The sequence below is a fragment of the Pipistrellus hanaki genome (genome assembly GCF_964339955.1).
Source record: "Pipistrellus hanaki genome assembly, chromosome: 5".
In the NCBI taxonomy this organism is placed as follows: domain Eukaryota; kingdom Metazoa; phylum Chordata; class Mammalia; order Chiroptera; family Vespertilionidae; genus Pipistrellus; species Pipistrellus hanaki.
Genome location: NC_140507.1, coordinates 60,157,394 through 60,175,988, shown reverse-complemented (window position 1 = coordinate 60,175,988; position 18,595 = coordinate 60,157,394). Strand labels below are relative to the sequence as shown.

Below are 18,595 nucleotides of genomic sequence, written 5' to 3'. Positions count from 1 at the left end.
CCTTTCTGTAAAAAAACAATAAAATATATTTTTTAAAAAGAAAAGGAAAATTTAAGTTCACAAGTGGGAAATAAGACTTGTTCTTTTCTGACATTGTATCGTTAAATACTTGTGTTGAATACTTTAGTGTGTATATTTCCTAAGAATAATCAAGGTTTTTTTGTTTTTTGTTTTTTTTGTGGGGTTTTTTGTCTCATTAAGTACATATCTGAATGTTTTATTCTACAATAGTTGAAATATCTCAATGATATTCTTTAAATAGAATGTTAGTGTTGATGAAGAAAATTATGCTGTGATTTCATTATGGAAAATTTTAAACACTTTTTTCTGGAAGTTGATCTTTAATTTTTAATGATGTTAGTCTAAGATCTCTGGTGAACTAAACATAAATAGGGCTTTGATTTTAAAAAAGCTCAACTTCAAAGCAAGAGAAAAATGATGATTATAATTTTTAAATCACTATTAGCAGAGCCATAGATACACTGAACTCTTATTTGGGGTTCTAAGAAATAATTCAATTTAAAAATTATTTAATTATCTTCACTAGTTCCCAGACTACCCCATGGTAACTTCAGGAATAAAAAGTAATTACTAATTGGCCTGTAGTATTCTATGTGTACCACTATAGATATTACAATCATTATTATTTACTGATTCCCCAATATTTTGTAGGACTGAATGTGTCTCATTAAATACCGATCTTATTGTTATAGGTGTTGGGAAAATATAGTTGCAATTTTACAATTATATGAAGTTAATAAAAATACTTAAAAGGAAAATAAATATAAATACATTTTCTGTTTGTAATGGAACCCTTATTATAGGGAAAATAATAGGAATCAAATGAAATATACAGGCGTAAAATAAAATGTCACCTTTATAAAAATATTTAAGCAGACCCCAATTTGTTGATTTGTTTTCTTAAGTTTTTAAGCTAATTAGAATTAAAAAAAAAATTTTTTTCTGTGTGTGTTTGCAATGTGTGTGAGTTCACTCCAAAACCCATAGAGGAAAACAGAATCAGAGTAAAAGCTATCTGAGAATTCCTTGTATTAGTCCTACAACCTTTCCATAAGTTTGACATTTTATCTAAATAAAAAAGCCAGCAACCATGTATTTTCCCATACAAATGAAATAATCTGTGATAGGTTCCCCAGGCCAGCCTATAAAGGTTCATTAATTATGGGATACTTTGTGGACCTTAAACAAGATGAACATACAACATTTCCATGATAGAATGCATTCAAAATCCACAATGGGGTGCTAAAAACTTTAAGGAATTTTCTTTCCCCTCAATTCAATTTAGGGGATAGAGGTTATGGATACATTGTCAGATCCAGGGGCAGAGAATCTGGAAGGTATGTTCTCAAGGAAACAGGGACCAAATAGGAGCTCTGTTTTAGGAGTGGAATTGAGATGTAGAAAAGAATGGACAGAGAGGGCCTATGACAAGGTGGGGAGCCAAAAGCTCTGAATCTTGTTGCCAGATTAACTATCCTGAAAAAAATAATATGGGGTCTAATCCCCATTGGTTTAGCTCAGTGGATAGAGTTGGCCCTGGTTGAGGTGGATGCAGGAGGAAGCCTATTGATGTGACTCTCTCACATCAATGTTTCTCTCTGTCTCTCCCCCTCTCTTCCATTCTCTCTAGAAATCAATGGGAAAATATCCTTAGGTGAAGATTTAAATAATAATAATAATAATAATAATAATAATAATAATAATAACAACAACGTGGGGTCCCAAAATTGCTTTTCAATCAGATGGTTTTTCCTGAGAATTCCACAAGCTGTTTCATTTGTTCTAATTTTTGTTTTTGTTTTCACTCACAGCTTCTTGCCCCTTTATTAAATGTCCAGTACACAAAATGAACTTGCCTTTATACCTATTTCTCAAGCAAGCATAGAGTTCTGTGGTTGTTTTCTAAAGATGTCTGCATCAAGAAGCAAAAATAAATAGAGTTAAAAAGTGTCTTCCCATTTTTCTTCATCTTTTTATTTCTATTCAGATTTTATAAGAACAAGGCAAAAGTTTGAACCTAAATATGAATAGGTTCACTTACTTATTTTCATTTATTTAATCATAAGTTCTTGAATAACTACCATGTGCCAGAAATAATTCTGTTCTTGGAATTCAAAGATAAGGCGTGACCCATTCTATCAAGAAAAGAAAATGAAAAATGAACAGAAGGTAAATAATTTCGGAATCCTGTGGGAGCACTTAGTGCTTGGAGAAGTGTCTTGGCCTTAGAGGAGTTCACCCAGCGAGGGGGTTGGACTTGACCAAGCAAATACACCAGCACACAGGAAGAAATGGAGTGTCCGGGGTGCATAGTATGTCCTAGGCGGCAAGCTGCCTGGGATGAGGTGGAGGGGAGGAGAATAAGGACAGAAAGACCACTCAGATACAGATCATGAAGAGTGGGGGCTCTCTTTCATGGTAAGATGTGTGATTTTGATGATGATGATGATAATTAATCATCATTATTACTCATTTTCATAAAACCCTTTGTTTAAAACAAATCTTACAAATGAAAAAAAAAGTGCAAAACAGAAGAAGAAAAAAAACACCATTAGCTTCCACTTCCTTCCCCAACACTTTTTTTTAAAATCTTTTTAAAAATATATATATATATTTTATTGATTTTTTTACAGAGAGGAAGAGAGAGGGATAGAAAGTTAGAAACATTGATGAGAGAGAATCATCGGTCGGCTGCCTCTGGCACACCCCCTACTGGGAATGTGCCTCAACCAAGGTACATACCCCTGACTGGAATCGAACCTGGGACCCTTCAGTCTTCAGGCCTATGCTCTATCCACTGAACCAAGCTGGTTTTGGTAACACTTTTTAAACTAGTAGGCAAAGGAGACACCAAATGCTAAAGGAAGAAATGGTATGGCCATGAGTGTCTTTCTGAAAGGCAGTGTCAGAAACAGCATGGGTGAGGGTTGATATTTACTGGCATAGATGACCAAACGGTCATTCCTCTGTGTCTCAGAAGAAAATGGTTTGTGCTCATTCCTGGATAATTTACCCAAAGTACGAACGTAAAGCTGGGTGTCTGGCATAGGAACTTCCTATTACTTCCAAGGCCACTAGTCCTGCACATCCTTCGGTAGGAAGGAAGGAAGAGTTGCTTCAGCTTTTTATTAACCTTTCCTGCGAATGCTGCTCTGTGATATTACCAGTCACACAAAGCAGACCCTGCCAGGTCTGTCCTGTGGTTAGGCTAGAAGCTGTCCTAGGACGGGGCACAGTGTCTATGGAGGGCCTCGCCAGTGAAAGAGACTGCCTATTTCACATAGATCTGGGGATAGACGTGGGCCCCTGACATTTCTCAACCCAAAAAGTGCCCAAACAGAGCTTGACAGACAAAGCCCGAAGGAAGTCTAAGGCTGTCTAATGGTTTGAAAGCCACATTCAAATCCCTGTTAAAGCAGCAGGTAATAATCTCAAAGAGAATGCGTGAATGAATTGCTGTAGTAGTTTAAAGTGTATGGATTTTACCTACAGAAAAAAGTGTTAATGTGAAATGGAATCTCTCGGATTCATATTGTTGGGGTGGCTCGCGAGATCAGTACCCTTCACTGGACAATGAAACATAAGGAGTTTGTGCCGTGTCACTCTTAAATGGCTGTGCTTGCAAAGTGAAATGAAGGCAGATTTGAAGGGTAGGATGGGGGGTAGAGGGGGCAGGTGGGCAGCCAGTCACTAGAGGAGGCGACACCAGAGGTGCTGCAATTCCTGTAATAAAGATTAATCTCCTGCAAAGCAAAAACTCGGTGCTGCAGAGATGATAGAAAAAATGCAATTCCCTCGTCTAATCACAGGCTGAAAGGGGGGACAGCTTGCTTTATTAAGCGGAGAACACACAAATGTAATTTTAAACCAAGGTGTACAGTGTTGTCATGTATGCCCTTCGTTGGGATTCTTCACAAATCCTGAGAATCTTGGTATCTTGAAGTGAGAAGCGGAAGAATCCTGCTGTGAAAGCCAGGAGCTTGGGAAGTATTCACGTCTGCTGTAGGCTTTGTTGTCCTGAATTTTCTTCCTGCAAGTTTTTGCTCTCAGATGCTCTGTACCGTGTGAGTCCCTTTTAAAGCCTTTTTTTTTTTATTATTATTATTATGTTGGTGATGTGCACTCCTTTCATATTCTTACTTTCTGCCACTTCAAACATTATATGACTTATTGCCATCACTATTTCTCTTTAAGTAGTTTTCCTCTTAACCTGTCACACCTATGTCTATTTTGACAAGCTCACACAATCTACATACGTTTTCATCCAAAATTATTCCATTACGTTCTTTATGTCCCCCTTTCCCCATATTCAGTGCATGCAAAAAAAAAAAAAAAAAAAAAAAAAAAAAGGAAAAGCTTCATAAATACAGAGATTTAAAATTAAAAAAAAAAATAGCAAAAGGTCAGAAAAGTGATATTCTAAAATCGGTGGTATTTTTTTCTTTGGTTGTTTTTTTTTTTTTCTTTTCTTGCATCATAACATACTTAGTTTCAGGAAAATGTTAGTATTTTAGATTTAAATATTGGGATAGAAACCAGGGCAAAATATGAAATGGCAGATCTAAGACTTAATATCCGGCATTTCTGGTATAAGATTTTAGATAAGTTTGAGCTGCCTTTCAATAATTTTAGTGTTTAATGTCACAATATTAAATTGCCAGTAAGCCTTACTCTTTGTGGAGAAAGCTGCTTATCAGAAAAGGACTTTGCACAATGCCCAAAACTCAAAGTATCTGCCAAGATGTTCATTTAGTTTGAAATGTTGCCAAACCCATCTGTGTTGATCAAAGAACTATGAATTGGCTTCACTGAAAACTAAAAAAAAAAAAAAAAAAAAAAAAAAAAATGAAGAGAAACAAAATTTGCTGTTATGGAGGTTGGACACTCCCAAATACTCTAGAGGAGCAAACTGAAGCCTTTTGAAAAATTATAATGACAATGGTCATGGAATTCTGGGAAATAGTGATGCTCACAGTGACTCAGGACTATACAGCCTGCAGGCACTGCTCTCTCCAAAGGAGCTGCCTTCTTCCCCAACTTGTATCATGTGAAGTTGAAGTGAATAAAAATATATCAGTATTTGAGAATTTACTGCCTCTTCACTTCTTGCCCCTTGTAAATTAAAGACACGCTGTAAAATCTTATCACATAAATGATATTTACCAATCTAAAGCAGTGTTCTCCAGCTTTTTGGATTCCTGCACACTATGAGAAAACTATTTTAGTACACTGACAATATATTATAAATATCAAAAGTAAGTATTTATAATGTAAATATTAGTAATACTTATGACAGATGGACTTAATATGCTGCTTTTCAAGCCTATATACTATGATATAGTAGTAAAGCTTACTTTATTTATGAACATGAATATAAATAGAAATTTTAGTATTTTCTTCTCTTACCCTAATGTATCATCTTTATATTTTACTTTGGGGATTGCTTCAATTGGCCAGTGGGTTTCACTTTCATTGAGTCACATCACTTTGAGAACTGGGTAAAACATAAAAGATATAGACCATCACCCCATCCAAAATGTGCAGATGACCTACTAACTCAAGACTTACATATACCTCAGAGGTTTGGGGACTTCCTTTAGTTTGCTCCTAGATCATTCCACAGAGGCAGCATAGACTCTCAAACTTAGAACATACTATTTAGAGGGGGAAAGAGTAAATAATGTTCAAAATAAGAAGAGAATGAATAACTGAGAAGAGTCTGTGCTTTTGATTTAGATGAGATCACTATTGATTATTGAGGAATAAAGGAAATATGTGGTGTTTTTTGTTTGAGAAATGATTCATGGGTATTCACTGATAGGCAAGTAAAGTTTGTTTTCAGCAAATATTTAACATCTCTCTCAACATATCTTTCTCTAGTTTTTGATAAATGTGTATTGCTATTGGTATCCTTTTCCTCTTCTACTTCTTCTAATTTTGATAATTTCTTTTATTTTATTTTTCTCTATGTGAAAGAGGATAGTTATTGGACCTTGCATTGAACACCTTGATACTGACAACACTCCTTTTATTATAACTTTCATAGTTGTTTAAATAACATGTGTAGTTTGAGTTCTGCTTCTGGCAGAGTGGCGAAGTCTATCAAAAAGTTATCATGTGTCTCAGAAGCTGAGACAGATATCTGTGATAGATATCTGTGATATTCTGTGACAGATATCGCTGTCACAGAAATATTATAATAAAAGTGCTAAAGTGAGTTCTATTTAGAAGAAAAATAATCCAGTGAATAAAATAAAAACTGTTCTTCCAAGACATACAAATACATTTGTTCTGACGTAGGTCTTGCTGCTGCAGAGAGAGGAACCCTCCAACATAACGGTATGGAAGCCCAGGACCAACAACCACCATCACTTCAGGCTTTTGCTGTGCACGGCCCAATGTATAACCAAAATCTCTTTCCAAAAAACTATTTTTAAATAAGGTACTAATATGCCGAAACCGGTTTGGCTCAATGGATAGAGCATCGGCTTGGGGACTGAAAGGTCCCGGGTTCGATTCCGGTCAAGGGCATGTGCCTTGGTTGCAGGCATATCCCCAGTAGGGAGTGTGCAAGAGGCAGCTGATCGAAGACTCTCTCTCATCGATGTTTCTAACTCTCTATCTCTCTCCCTTCCTCTCTGTACAAAATCAATAAAATATATTAAAAAATAATAATAATAAATAAATAAATAAGGTACTAATATAACTAAAGTAATTTTTTTTAGGCATGTAAAACTTCAATTTCTAACAAAACTCATTCCGGTTTTTCAAATAACATAAAATCAAAATACAAAAAAATACCCTAAATGTAATAAAACTACTCAGTGTATCCAAATGTAATTGTTGGAAGCACAAGCTTCGGGGTCAATTTGTCTCCATCACTGTCTGTTTGGAGAAAATATTCTATCACTTGCATTTCTGTAGAGAAACAGGAGTATGGACTGCCTGTGTTCTCTATATTTTAAAGGATGTTTGTAGAGGAAATAATCTTAAAGAATAATGTTCTGAAGATCAAAGGGCAGGCATGCTTACTACCCATTGTGTTCTTAAATGTAGGGCTTCTCTCCTCTAAAGCAACCTACTGTGTGTGCAGGGATCACTTGGCTTTCCTCACATTGTCCCCCGAAAACTGGGGCGAGGAAATCAGTGTAAGAGGTGGCTTCTATAGCTGTGAGTGATAAAGTCTTTTGTCTCTAACCCAGGAAGCTTGCGTCTTCTGCCAGCACCCATAGAACTGTAACGGTTTTACTTGTTAACTTGTGTGTAGAGTAAAATCTCAGACCTTTCATAGTCATTCACAGTTATTGACAGTTTTGGCAATGAGGATAGGATGCCTATGGAAATATGGTTTCCAGAAAGAGAAAGTATGGAAGTCTTGTGGGCTGGTGTAGAGGATTAGAGGGAAGAGTCCATGTGAATCAATAGCAAACACAGTGACTAAATTGTGTGTTCAATAGGGTAATAATGCTCCACCATTTTGTTATATGTCAGTGAGGAAGAATTAGGGAAGGAGCAGCATGCCAACTATCAGAAATGAGTTCAAAGTCACTGCCTGAACAGTGGCTTGGTTGTCGCTAACATTTCTTTGGGTTAAAAGACGTTCTTCCCACTGAAGCTGCCAGTATTAAGTCTACCTCATTGTCATAACTCATACAAAGAATAGTCCTGGGTTTGAGGAAGATTCTGATCCTCTTCAGACAAGAGTTACAGAGATACATGTTTACCCTCAATGTCAAGGTAAACTGCATGCCCTCTGAGCAGAAACCAGGTGAATTATTAGAACATTAGCTAGTCCACTTGGGAGATGAGCATGCCAAATGCATAATGCTTGTGAAGGAAGAATTGCAACAGCTGGGCAGTGTTAAGGCTTAGTCCTTCCGGTAGTCTTTCATGCCAACCTTAGATCCTTTTAGAGATGACAGTCTTAGAATTTGTTTTTCAGTAGTTCTTGCTGCAATAAGGGGATTTGGCTCTTTTCCAGAGATTTCCCTGATGCAGGCAAATTTCCATGGAAACTATAGATAAAACATTGCTATGGGTAAAATTGTGTCACCTCAAAACTCATATGTTAAAGTCCTAGTCCCCAGTACCTCAGAATGTGATCTCATTTGGAAATAGGATTATAGCACATGTCATTATTTAAGATAAGGGAATACTAAAGTAGATAAACCCCTAATCCAATATACCTGGTGTCCTTGTTTTTAAAAAGGGCATTTTGGACACAGAAACACACAGGGGGGAGAATGCAACGTGAAGATGAAAGTGGAGATTGAGGGGATGCTCCTACACGTCCGACAATATGAATTATTGCCAAGAAACAACCAGAAGCTAGGTGAGAGGCATGGGACAGATTCTTCTCTAGGCCCTCAGAAGTTAACCTACCTGACACCTTGATCTTGGGTTTCAAGTCTCCTGTAATGGAAGACAATACATGGCTTCTGTCTGAGCTGCCCAAATACTTTGTTTCATCATACAAAAGAGGCGCACACTTTGATTTCCTTCTCTCTCCCCACGATCCCTCCCCCAACCCCATACAAAGATAGATGCTTAAGACCTTTGATTTCCTATGAGGGCAAAGAGAATTTGGCCAGCCTTCTTGGCTGATAGATTGGCAACTTCTGGCTGTGTCCTCACATAGCAGATTCTTTGTCTCTTTATAAGGACACGAATCCCGTCATAGGGACCCTACCTCTATCACATCTAAACCTAATTACCTCCCAATGGCTCTAGTTCCTTCTAAATATATCACATTAAATATTTGATAGAGCTTCAACACATGAATTTTGGAGGACACATGCATGTAGTCTCTATCAAGGTTTCTGAGAGATCTCAGAATTTGATTCAGAAAAGATACTCAGATCACAGTATTAGTATCCTATTGTTGCCATAACAAATTACCAGAAACAGAGGCTTGAAAGAACACAAATTTATTACCTTACGCTTCTAGAATCAGAAGTCCTAAAATTAAGGTAAACAGAATTGCATTCCTTGTGGAGGCTCTAGGGAAAAATCCTTTTTCTTACTCTTTCCAGCAACTACAGGCCTTCTGCATTCTTTGGCTCATGATGCCTTCCTTATACCACTCCCACCTTTGCTTCTAATATTATACCTGCTCTGACTTTGACACTCCTGCCTCTCTCTTATAATCTCCTTTGTGATTATCAGAAAACCCAGGATAACTCACCCCATACAGATATATTTTGCTTAATCACATGTGCAAAGTCCCTTTTTCCAAGTACTGTAACATATTCACAGGTTCTGGGGAATAGGACATGGACATCTTGGGCTGAGGAGAAGACTTATTCTGTCTGCCAAAGCATACTTAATGTTACATATTAGAGAAGATCCACATCACAGCTCAAGATTTTCTAACGCAATTCACTCTATTGTACCTTTTTTTAAAAAATTATTTTTTAATGTGGGAAAACTCTTGGTTAGACCAGAAAAACCACAAATTTCCACACCAGACCTAAAAAGGAGGTCTGAGTAGACTTGGGAATTATGGTTAATTATTTGTGGTGTTTCTTATTGGTTTCTTGCCAGAGATGAAAATGAAAGCAACAGAGTATAAAGAAGAAAAAATAAGAGCAGTTCAGTCAAATGGATGTGCATTACTTTTGGAGGTAGAATGGAAAAACACAACCCAGGGTGGTTTGATGTTCATTCACTTAGGACAGTGGTCGGCGAACTGAGGCTTGTGAGTCATATTCGGCTCTTTGGCCCCTTGAGTATGGCTCTTCCACAAAATACCATGGCCTGGGCAAGTCTATTTTGAAGAAGTGGCGTTAGAAGAAGTTTAAGTTTAAAAAATTTTGCTCTCAAAATAAATTTCAATTGTACTGTTGATATTTGGTTCTGTTAACTTTGCCTACCACTGACTTAGGATAATAGAATGGAGCAGATCAAGGGATGCTTCATTCTGCTGACTTTGGCTCCAATTTGTGGGTCTTGACTGATAATAAAGGAAGGAATTGGACCATACTTTATGTTCTCTGCATTGCCAGTATGGGAGTTAAGCATTATCTTAACCCAAACTCAGCACCTATGAAATGGTCTGTTTACATTATAATAGACACATTTCTTAAATGGATTATCAAGTACACATTTGGTGAGCATTTACTATATGTCAAGCACTGTAATACATCATTGACACATATCACCGCATTTCATCTTCATGATTGCCTCATTTTCAGAGTTTAGATAGGCTTAGTAACTTGTCCACTGTTGGACCAAAGACCACAAGTCTTATGAAACGCATTTCTTATCTCCCTCACACTATTTTCTCACATGAAAAATATTACAAATTTACATAATTCAGACAAAGAATCATATAATAAATGTAGTAAAACCAATGTGAAATAAATTGTACTCTATAAAATACATACATATATGTTAACTCATTTAATCCTTACCAAATCCTACAGAAGCTATAAAAGTTACTATTTGTAATGTCCGCGGTTTACAGGAGGTATAAAAATTACTATGTATTTAAATGTCTTTGTTTTACAGACAAGAAAATTGGAATTTTGGGAAATCATGTGTCCCATTACCCCCAATTTACATAGTTATCAAGTTGTATATGACTATTCTTTTGATTTCTGTCTAATCTATTTGGCATTAAACACCAATTGTCAGACACATAAAGAGAAATAATTATATTTAAGGAAGGAGTTATGAGTTTGGTATCAAAGATCTGCAATAGGGTCAATGAGTCAAACGATGGCCCTTAGTAATGTGTGAGGAATCCCTCACTCCTCTGGAGCTCAGTCCTCACATCCAAGATGAGCAAAACACTATCTCCGTCATAACCAATGAGACAATGAAAAGGGGACAAAGTGTGTGAAAGTATTGGTAAATTGCAAATGTTATTTAGAAGTAAGTCATTAAAAAAAACACACACACTAAATAGCATTAGAATTATTCCAATGGAGTAAATATTGTTTTACCCTCTAATCTTTTCAATAGGGTATTGATTCTCAAGTGAAGCATCATTAAAGGCTCATTGAATCTGGTTAAACCAGTTTAGGTCTTTTTGTTTCTGTATTTCAGTTTGATGTTCTTTGTCATGTGGGAGAAGTATCACACGAAAACACTGGAAATCATAGTTAAAGGTCCATCAATTAGATCTTATTAAATATGTATTTAATACTTAAACTGCCCAACTAATTTACTTTAATGTTTTTTATTGATTTCAGAGAGAGGAAGGTTGAGGGAGAGAGGAATAGAAACATCAATGATAAGAGACAATTATTGATGACCTGCATCCTGCATGCCCACCCTCCCCCCCTCCTGGGGATTGAGCCTGCAACCAGGGCATGTACCTGACCAGAAAGAACCATTACCTCCTAGTTCATGGGTCGATGCTCAACCCCTGAACCACACTGGCCAGCTACTAATTTATCTTTATTAGTTGAAAATGTGAGTCATTTCAGCGAACATTTCTCAAAGCCATGTATGCCTTTTGATTTATTTATTTTTTATGCATTGGACTGATTTTCAAATAATTAGGGTTGACACTATGGCTGGCTAAGCCATTCTCCAAGCTTCTCCTTTTCCTCTCTGAATCTCTTCAACTTGGGCCATAGAGAGAAAAAGGGCAATTTATTGTTTCTGAGAATACAGCATAATCTACTTATGACCTGATTTCTATGCTACATTGTCAGCAGTAAGGACCATGGATAGGGCACTGACAGAAGCACAGTGACCTGTTTTGGGCTCTTTCATGGCTGGTGGCCTCCCTCTCTCCCTGATTGGCAGATCCTTTGTAGTATCTTGTGGGCCAAACAAAAATTGGCAAAGTTTTAGTGAACAGACCTTCCTTGAGATTCTGAGTGAATGTAGGACAGTGAGAAAACACACACACAGTATACCATTTTTACAAATGCAAATAGGTGTTGGACGAAGGGCAATACACTCAAAGAGTTACTGGTCAAAAAGAACAGTGACGGTGGAAGTTAGAACCTCAGAGATAGAAACAAAGTCGGCAGGGTGCTCATTCTTCATTTTCGCTCTCATTTTTCTCAAGATGAACTTTCTTCATTTTCATGACTAGAGAGCAATTTTCTTCCCTGTTTTCACCTATCAAGAGTCTAAAATCCGGGACACCACAGCTCACTGTACTGCTGTTCAAAGGAAGACAGGTCAAGAAATGAGAAAAGGTCTTTTTAACAAGTTAAAAAAGTATTACATGTGAATAGAAAGCAATCAAAAGATACAGAAGGTCATAATACAAAAAGTTAAAACCTTGGTCTCTTCAGCCACTGTTTTTTTAATATATATATATATATATATATATATATATATATATATATATATATATAGAATTCAGATAGAAGAATGGAGAGGAAAAGAGAGATAGAAACATCAATAAAGTGAGAGATTCATTGATCAGCTGCCTCCTGCACACCCCTACTGGGGATCGAGTCTACAACCAGGACATGCATCCTTGACCAGAATCAAACCCGGGCCCTTTCAGTCAACAGGCTGATGGTTTATCCACTGAGTCAAACCATCTAGATCAGCCAATGGTTTTAATTACAGACAACAAAGATAAAAATTTTCCTATTCATCTTTATGGCAATGTGTACGTATATGTGTTCTTGTTATCCAAATGACACCTTATTCTGTACAACCACTAAAAAATTGAGGGTTGCCCTGGCTGGTGTGACTCAGTGGGGTGAAGTGTCTCTCATACACCAAAAAGTAAGGGGCTCAATTCATTGACAGGACATATACCCAGGTTGTAGATATGAGAGGCAACCAATTGATGTTTCTCATGTCAATGTTTCTCTCTCTCTCTCTCTCTCTCTCTCTCTCTCTCTCTCTCTCTCTCTCTCTCTCTTTCTCTCTCTCTCTCTCTTTCTCTCTCTCTCAAATCAATAAACATATCCTCAGGTGAGGATTAAAAAATATTGAAGGTGATTACATTCTGATGCCATTCATTTATTTAACTATTTATCTTTCTGTATCATTTTGTATCTATTTTTTTCATGGCTGTATAGAGCAATGGACTATTTTAATCATTAAAATTAACAGATAACATTCATAATAGTTTAATATTTTAATATTTGTACAATGTAAAGTCTTCCATGGTATGAAAAATTCTAATTTATTTTATAATTTCACCACTGATAGACATTAGTACTTTTATTATTTGTCATTGTTTTATTTGTTTCTTATGGAATTACTTCTGTACCAATTATGCCTCAAGATAGGTCCGTAGGTATGGATGCTAGTAGTTTTACAGTTTTGACATTTCCTCTCACCATGTTGAAATTGTTCTCACAGCAAACTATCCATATCACAGAATATCATCTTGGCTTCTCAGGGCCACTTGACCATTCTGATTGGAAGCGATGCTTGCCTTCCCTTGCTCACTTTTCACCTAACCCTATCAATTGTGTCCATGCACCCCAAGCACAGAGCTTCAATCATAGACAGTTCCTTCCTATCCCTGTGGCGGGGCTCAGAGCATTAACTAACCCAAATGCCTCGTAGATTATAGACTGGGGTTAAATGAATTCAAAGTCTACTCATTTTGTACTGGGCCTTTTACAGTTCATTAGTTAGCTCCAAGAAACACCAACAGGGACCAAATTCTGGACAGTCAAAAACTTCAGATTCATGGTTTCTGGCTATGATATGGGATCAGGCATCCCTCCAGGAGCAGGAACAGAGCATGACTAGATCTGTAGGGAAGTTTAGTAATGGGCAAAGCTTGTTTTGACACCACACTCACCAAACTACATTGCTGAAAGTTTTAGCTGACCCACTCAACTGGTCTCCTTGACTGAAAGCAAAATGTGTGACGCTCAGTATTATTAGCTTACTATAAACTGTTGCAGGACCAAGCCACAAAGGAAATATTTATCTGCAAGATAACATTAAATAAGAAGGATGCTGACCACGAGGGCTTATTCCTTTTAAGGCTTGTGCTTTGCAAGATAAACACACACACACATACACACACACCTCACATACACCTCTACTCAGTTTTTGCTACTTCTGAGGGTAGATGTTTGGATAAGAATATATTTGGGGGGGACTACAATCCTTGCATTCTTCCTGTCCCCAAAAATTCTTGCAAGGCACAAAACTGGAGCTTCTCCATCGTCATCCTTGTGGCCTCGAATGAAAGCCTTGTCACTAGGGCGGGGGCGGGAAGAACCCTGAGCGCAGCAGTAGTGACAGCATCTGAATTCCCTCCTCTGCCGGCGATTGGTTGGAAACGAGGAGGCCGCGGCCGGCCCCCTGCGGCTCGACTCGCCATTGGCTGGGAAGGGGTGCCAATCAAGACGGACCGAGACCACTGCGCTCCTTCCAGTTCTGCGCTGCCGCTGGGGTCCTGTTGCGCCGTCGCCTCCGTAGCCCGGGTCCCTAGGGCCGCGCCTCTCCGCGGGGGCCTCCTCCCGCACCCCGGGCGCAGGCACCATGGTGAGTCTCCCCAGCCGGGGGTCAGGCCGAACCCGCAAACCTCAGCCGGATCGGGCCCGGGAGCCCCAGAGCTTGGCGCTGGGCCCACCGGAGCGCACCGGAGCACCCCCGCCGTGTGCCCGCGTCCGGAGCGGAGGGGATAGGGACGCCGGAGGGGAGGGGGCGCGGCGGGGGGCATGGGGTCCCCGGTGCCGCACCGCCCCGTGCTTCCCCGAGCTCGGGAACGGGACGGACGTGCCGCCGAGACGCGGGGCTCTCCCGGCTCCGGCGGGCCCTGCGGGTGCGGGAGGCCGGGAGCCGCGGTGCGGGAGGTGCGGGTTCGCCCCCTCTGCCGGGCTCCCCGCTGCCCAGCCCGCCTCCTGGCCGTGACAGGTGAGCGGGGGGAGGAAGGTGGCACGGGGGTGGGGAGGGCGGTGATGGGGAGGATCTGCCCTCTATTGGTGGCGTGGGGGGGCGACCCAGAGGTCCCCCCTTTTTGAAAAGGAGAGTACCCCGCCTAGGTTGGACCCAAAGTTAGAGCAGCCCAGGGCGGTGCTGCAGCCTCGTTCCCTGTCCAGCCTTCCTGACGCCCGGGCTCCCTCTCCCCGCAGTACGGCTTTGTGAACCACGCGCTGGAGCTGCTGGTGATCCGCAACTACGGCCCCGAGGTGTGGGAGGACATCAAGTAAGTGGAGGGTCCGGAGGGTCCTCAGGCCCCCCATCCCCACCCCGGAGCTGCCCCCGCTCCTGGATTCATCCTCCTCTTCCTGCTCCTCTCCGGTCGCGGACCCGCAGCGCAGCGCTGCCTCCGCCCGCCGCTCCCGCCGCAGCTGCGCTCCCACGCCCCGGCCGGACCCCGGGGGAGGAGGGGGAGGGCGGGGAGGTGGGAGGACGGGCAGGGCGGGGAGGGCCAGAGCCGGGAACGAGGGGAAGGAGCCTCCGGGTCAGCGCGGCCTCCGGGGCGTGGGAACGGCTGCCCGCGCCGGGCGCTCCCAGGCTCCGCGGGGCCTGCGGCTCCCACGCGGGGAAGGGCCCCGGGGACCACTGAGGCCGCCGCCGCGTTCCAGTTCCCAGAGAAAGCAAGGGGAGACCCGGCTCCTTAAACGTGTCCCCACACCTCGCAGACATAAACAGAGTGAGTTTCACCATGCTAAAACTGCAGGCTAGTTTCTGAGCCACAGTGACTCTCACGTGCATTTATTAGTGTTGTTTTTTCTTTTAAATATATCTTATTGATTTTTTTTTTTTTACAGAGAGGAAAGGAGAGGAATAGAGAGCTAGAAACATCAGTGAGAGAGAAACAGCAATCAGCTGCCTCCTGCACACCCCTATTGGGGATGTGCCCGCAACCAAGGTACATGCCCCTGATTGGAATCGAACCCGGGACCCTTGACGCTCTATCCACTGAGCCAAACCGGTAAAGTGGAATTGGAATGTTTGCCCTTTCATTTCCCCCAAACTACCCCCCTCCCCCATCACCACACACACCCTTTCTGCTTCCACTCTGGTGGAGGCTGTCAGTTGCAGGAGGGCTGAGGAGGAGGGCACCCTGGTTTCAGGCTAGCACTGTGAGCCCAGGACTCCTGATGTGACGGAAATAACCAGACACCTGCGAGTTTAAACCTGTTGAAAGGATGGGGTGGGTGTCTCTGTGGCCGTACTGAGCATTTCCTTTTAACAGGGGCCTTTCCCTTTGTCCTAGTGGAATATGCATTTAACCTATCGCATGGATGACCAAAACCAACTATTGTAGCTACAGCAAAACCGTTATTTGTGGATTTTCATAGTGGAACAGCCATCTAATCTGTCACGTTAAACGAGGCGGAGGGCGTGGTTACCTGGGTGGGTGGGCAAAGGAGAACACATTGCTACCCGTGTTTCCCCGAAAATAAGACATCCTCCGAAAATAAGACCTAGCGCAACTTTGGGAGAAAAAAATTAATATATGATACTGTCTTATTTTCAGGGAAACAAGGTATTAGATACTTCTTCCTGATTTTAGTGTATCAAGTAGGTGATGGTTTCATGCTATTTCTCTACCCCCTCACACACCAATACATTATACTTATTAGGAATTGGGCTTATTATACAGTTACACGATAAGGATTTTTTATAAATATGTTTCCATGGAAATGACCACGGTGAAATATGAAATACCAAAATGCAACTTTTCCTTCCCTTGGGTCTGTATCAATGAGCATCGTTTCACCATCCATAAGCCATGTTTATGTTACCCAGAGAGCACACCTACATATTAAAAACGGAAGTGGAGGTTTGGCAATTATGCAGTAAAATCAAATGAGAATCTTGACACTAAACTTTGAGATTTGAATTTTCTGTGAATCTTATTAATGACTTCAGAATTCTTATTTTGCTTAGTGGACATGTATATGGAAGATATCTAGAGCAAGATTTTAAACAATGTAACAAGTATAGGAGTATTCTTAAGCTGCTTTCTTTGTAAATTTATGAAAACGTGTTGTTTTCTCATGTGTAAGTTACAAATTCCCAATTTTTCTGGTGGATATGCTATGAGAATTTTGAGAGCACAATAAAATATGGTTATATGGTTAAACAGTAGTTATGCATTTTAACCAAACTTAGAATGTATCCTACCCATTATCAATTTAGATTACTGTTAAATACAGAGATGGAAAAGTATACATCATAGAGAAATGCATCAAAAAATTTTTAAATTAAATAATCAAGTTATTTGCTTGTATTGGCTATGTTTTCCCAGAGAAGGTCAAAATATCTAAATATATACAAGCACACTGATGTGAAAACTTAATTCTGCCAAATCACTAAGAATATTGGTACATTCTACTTTGAAAAACTATAATTTTAAATTAAACATCCTTTTAATGCCCTAATGTATCTCTAAATAGCTTTAAACAGTGTTCTTAATCTATTCAAATGTTGACAATTTAAATTATTCCAATACCTGTTTATGTTAAAATGAAACAAAATATATGGGTGTTTTTTTTTTAAATATATATATATATATATATATATATATATATACTTTTATCAGTTTCATCGAGGAAGGGAGAGGGAGTGAGATAGAAACATCAATGATGAGAATCATCCGCTGCATCCTGCACGCAGGATGGAAATCACTGGGTCAGGTGCCCTGATGGGGAATCTAACCATGACCTACTGACTCATAAGTTGATGTTCAACCACTAAGCCGTACCCAGCTGTTTCTTTTTTTAAATAAAATTATCTGAAGGATTATGTGCCCTTAAAAGGGTAATACTATTAGTTAAACTCGCCTTTGCAATCCAGGTGTTCATTTTGATTATTTTTTTCCCAAACGTACTTTTTGATGGAGCCCATTTGTCTTGGGCACAGTTTAATCTGGACCAGAGCACATAGTTCAGGGAAGCAGGTCATTGGTTTCCAACCCAGTTAGTACCACTGAGGGGTTATTACTCAGAGCTCCCCAGAAGAACATTGGCCCATCCAAACAGATTCCCACCACCTAGGGGCAGGTGAATAGTTGGAGGAATTTAATTTTAAAATGCTCCTTGGAGAGATTCTGATTCTCTTTTCCAGATCTCACCCTCAGCTCTAAGGAGGATCACTGTAGTCAGTGGTGCAAGACACTTTCAGTTTCAACTTCTTATGAAAAACTGAATATATGAAAACATATTGTTTTGTCTCATTAAGTACCAAACTCCTCTATCTTAATTTTTGGTCCGTGAGAAACTGTCTATATTGATGTCTCTAAAATTTACATAATACTTTTTTGATTTAGTAGGAAATGGCCATTCATTCTTCATGAGAAAGGATGCCAAATATTTAATGGCAAATAAAATCCTAAGTAACAGATTCCAGACAGAAAGTTCTAAGTGGGTAAGAGCCAAAAATGCTTCATTATAAACTCAGCATCTACGGTACTTACACTCCCACCAATGTAACCATGTCTCAAGTACTTTAAATTCCCCTTTTTAAGAAAAAAAATAAATAGTCTAGATGGCAGGTAGACAGTGAAAGGGCTGATAGTAAATATTTTAGGTGCTGGAGACCAAGAGTCAATACGGAGGATATTATGTAGGTGTCTATATAACTATTAAGAGGTAACCATTTAAAAATGTAAAAAGTGCCGAAACCGGTTTGGCTCAGTGGATAGAGCGTCGGCCTGCAGACTGAAAGGTTC

At 39.8% G+C, this 18,595-nt stretch overlaps 1 protein-coding gene across 1 annotated transcript in view; it reads left to right on the top strand.

Annotated features, from left to right (window-relative positions):
* The first annotated feature begins 14,295 nt into the window (after positions 1 to 14,295).
* The window catches only part of GUCY1B1 (guanylate cyclase 1 soluble subunit beta 1), a 38,873-nt gene continuing 34,573 nt past the window's right edge, over positions 14,296 to 18,595 (top strand). Inside the window, exons 1-2 of the mRNA XM_084884327.1 lie at positions 14,296 to 14,454; positions 15,045 to 15,118. Of these exons, the coding sequence (XP_084740453.1) occupies positions 14,452 to 14,454; positions 15,045 to 15,118 (77 nt within the window). The 5' untranslated portion in view covers positions 14,296 to 14,451. The remainder of the gene's footprint in view (positions 14,455 to 15,044; positions 15,119 to 18,595) is intronic.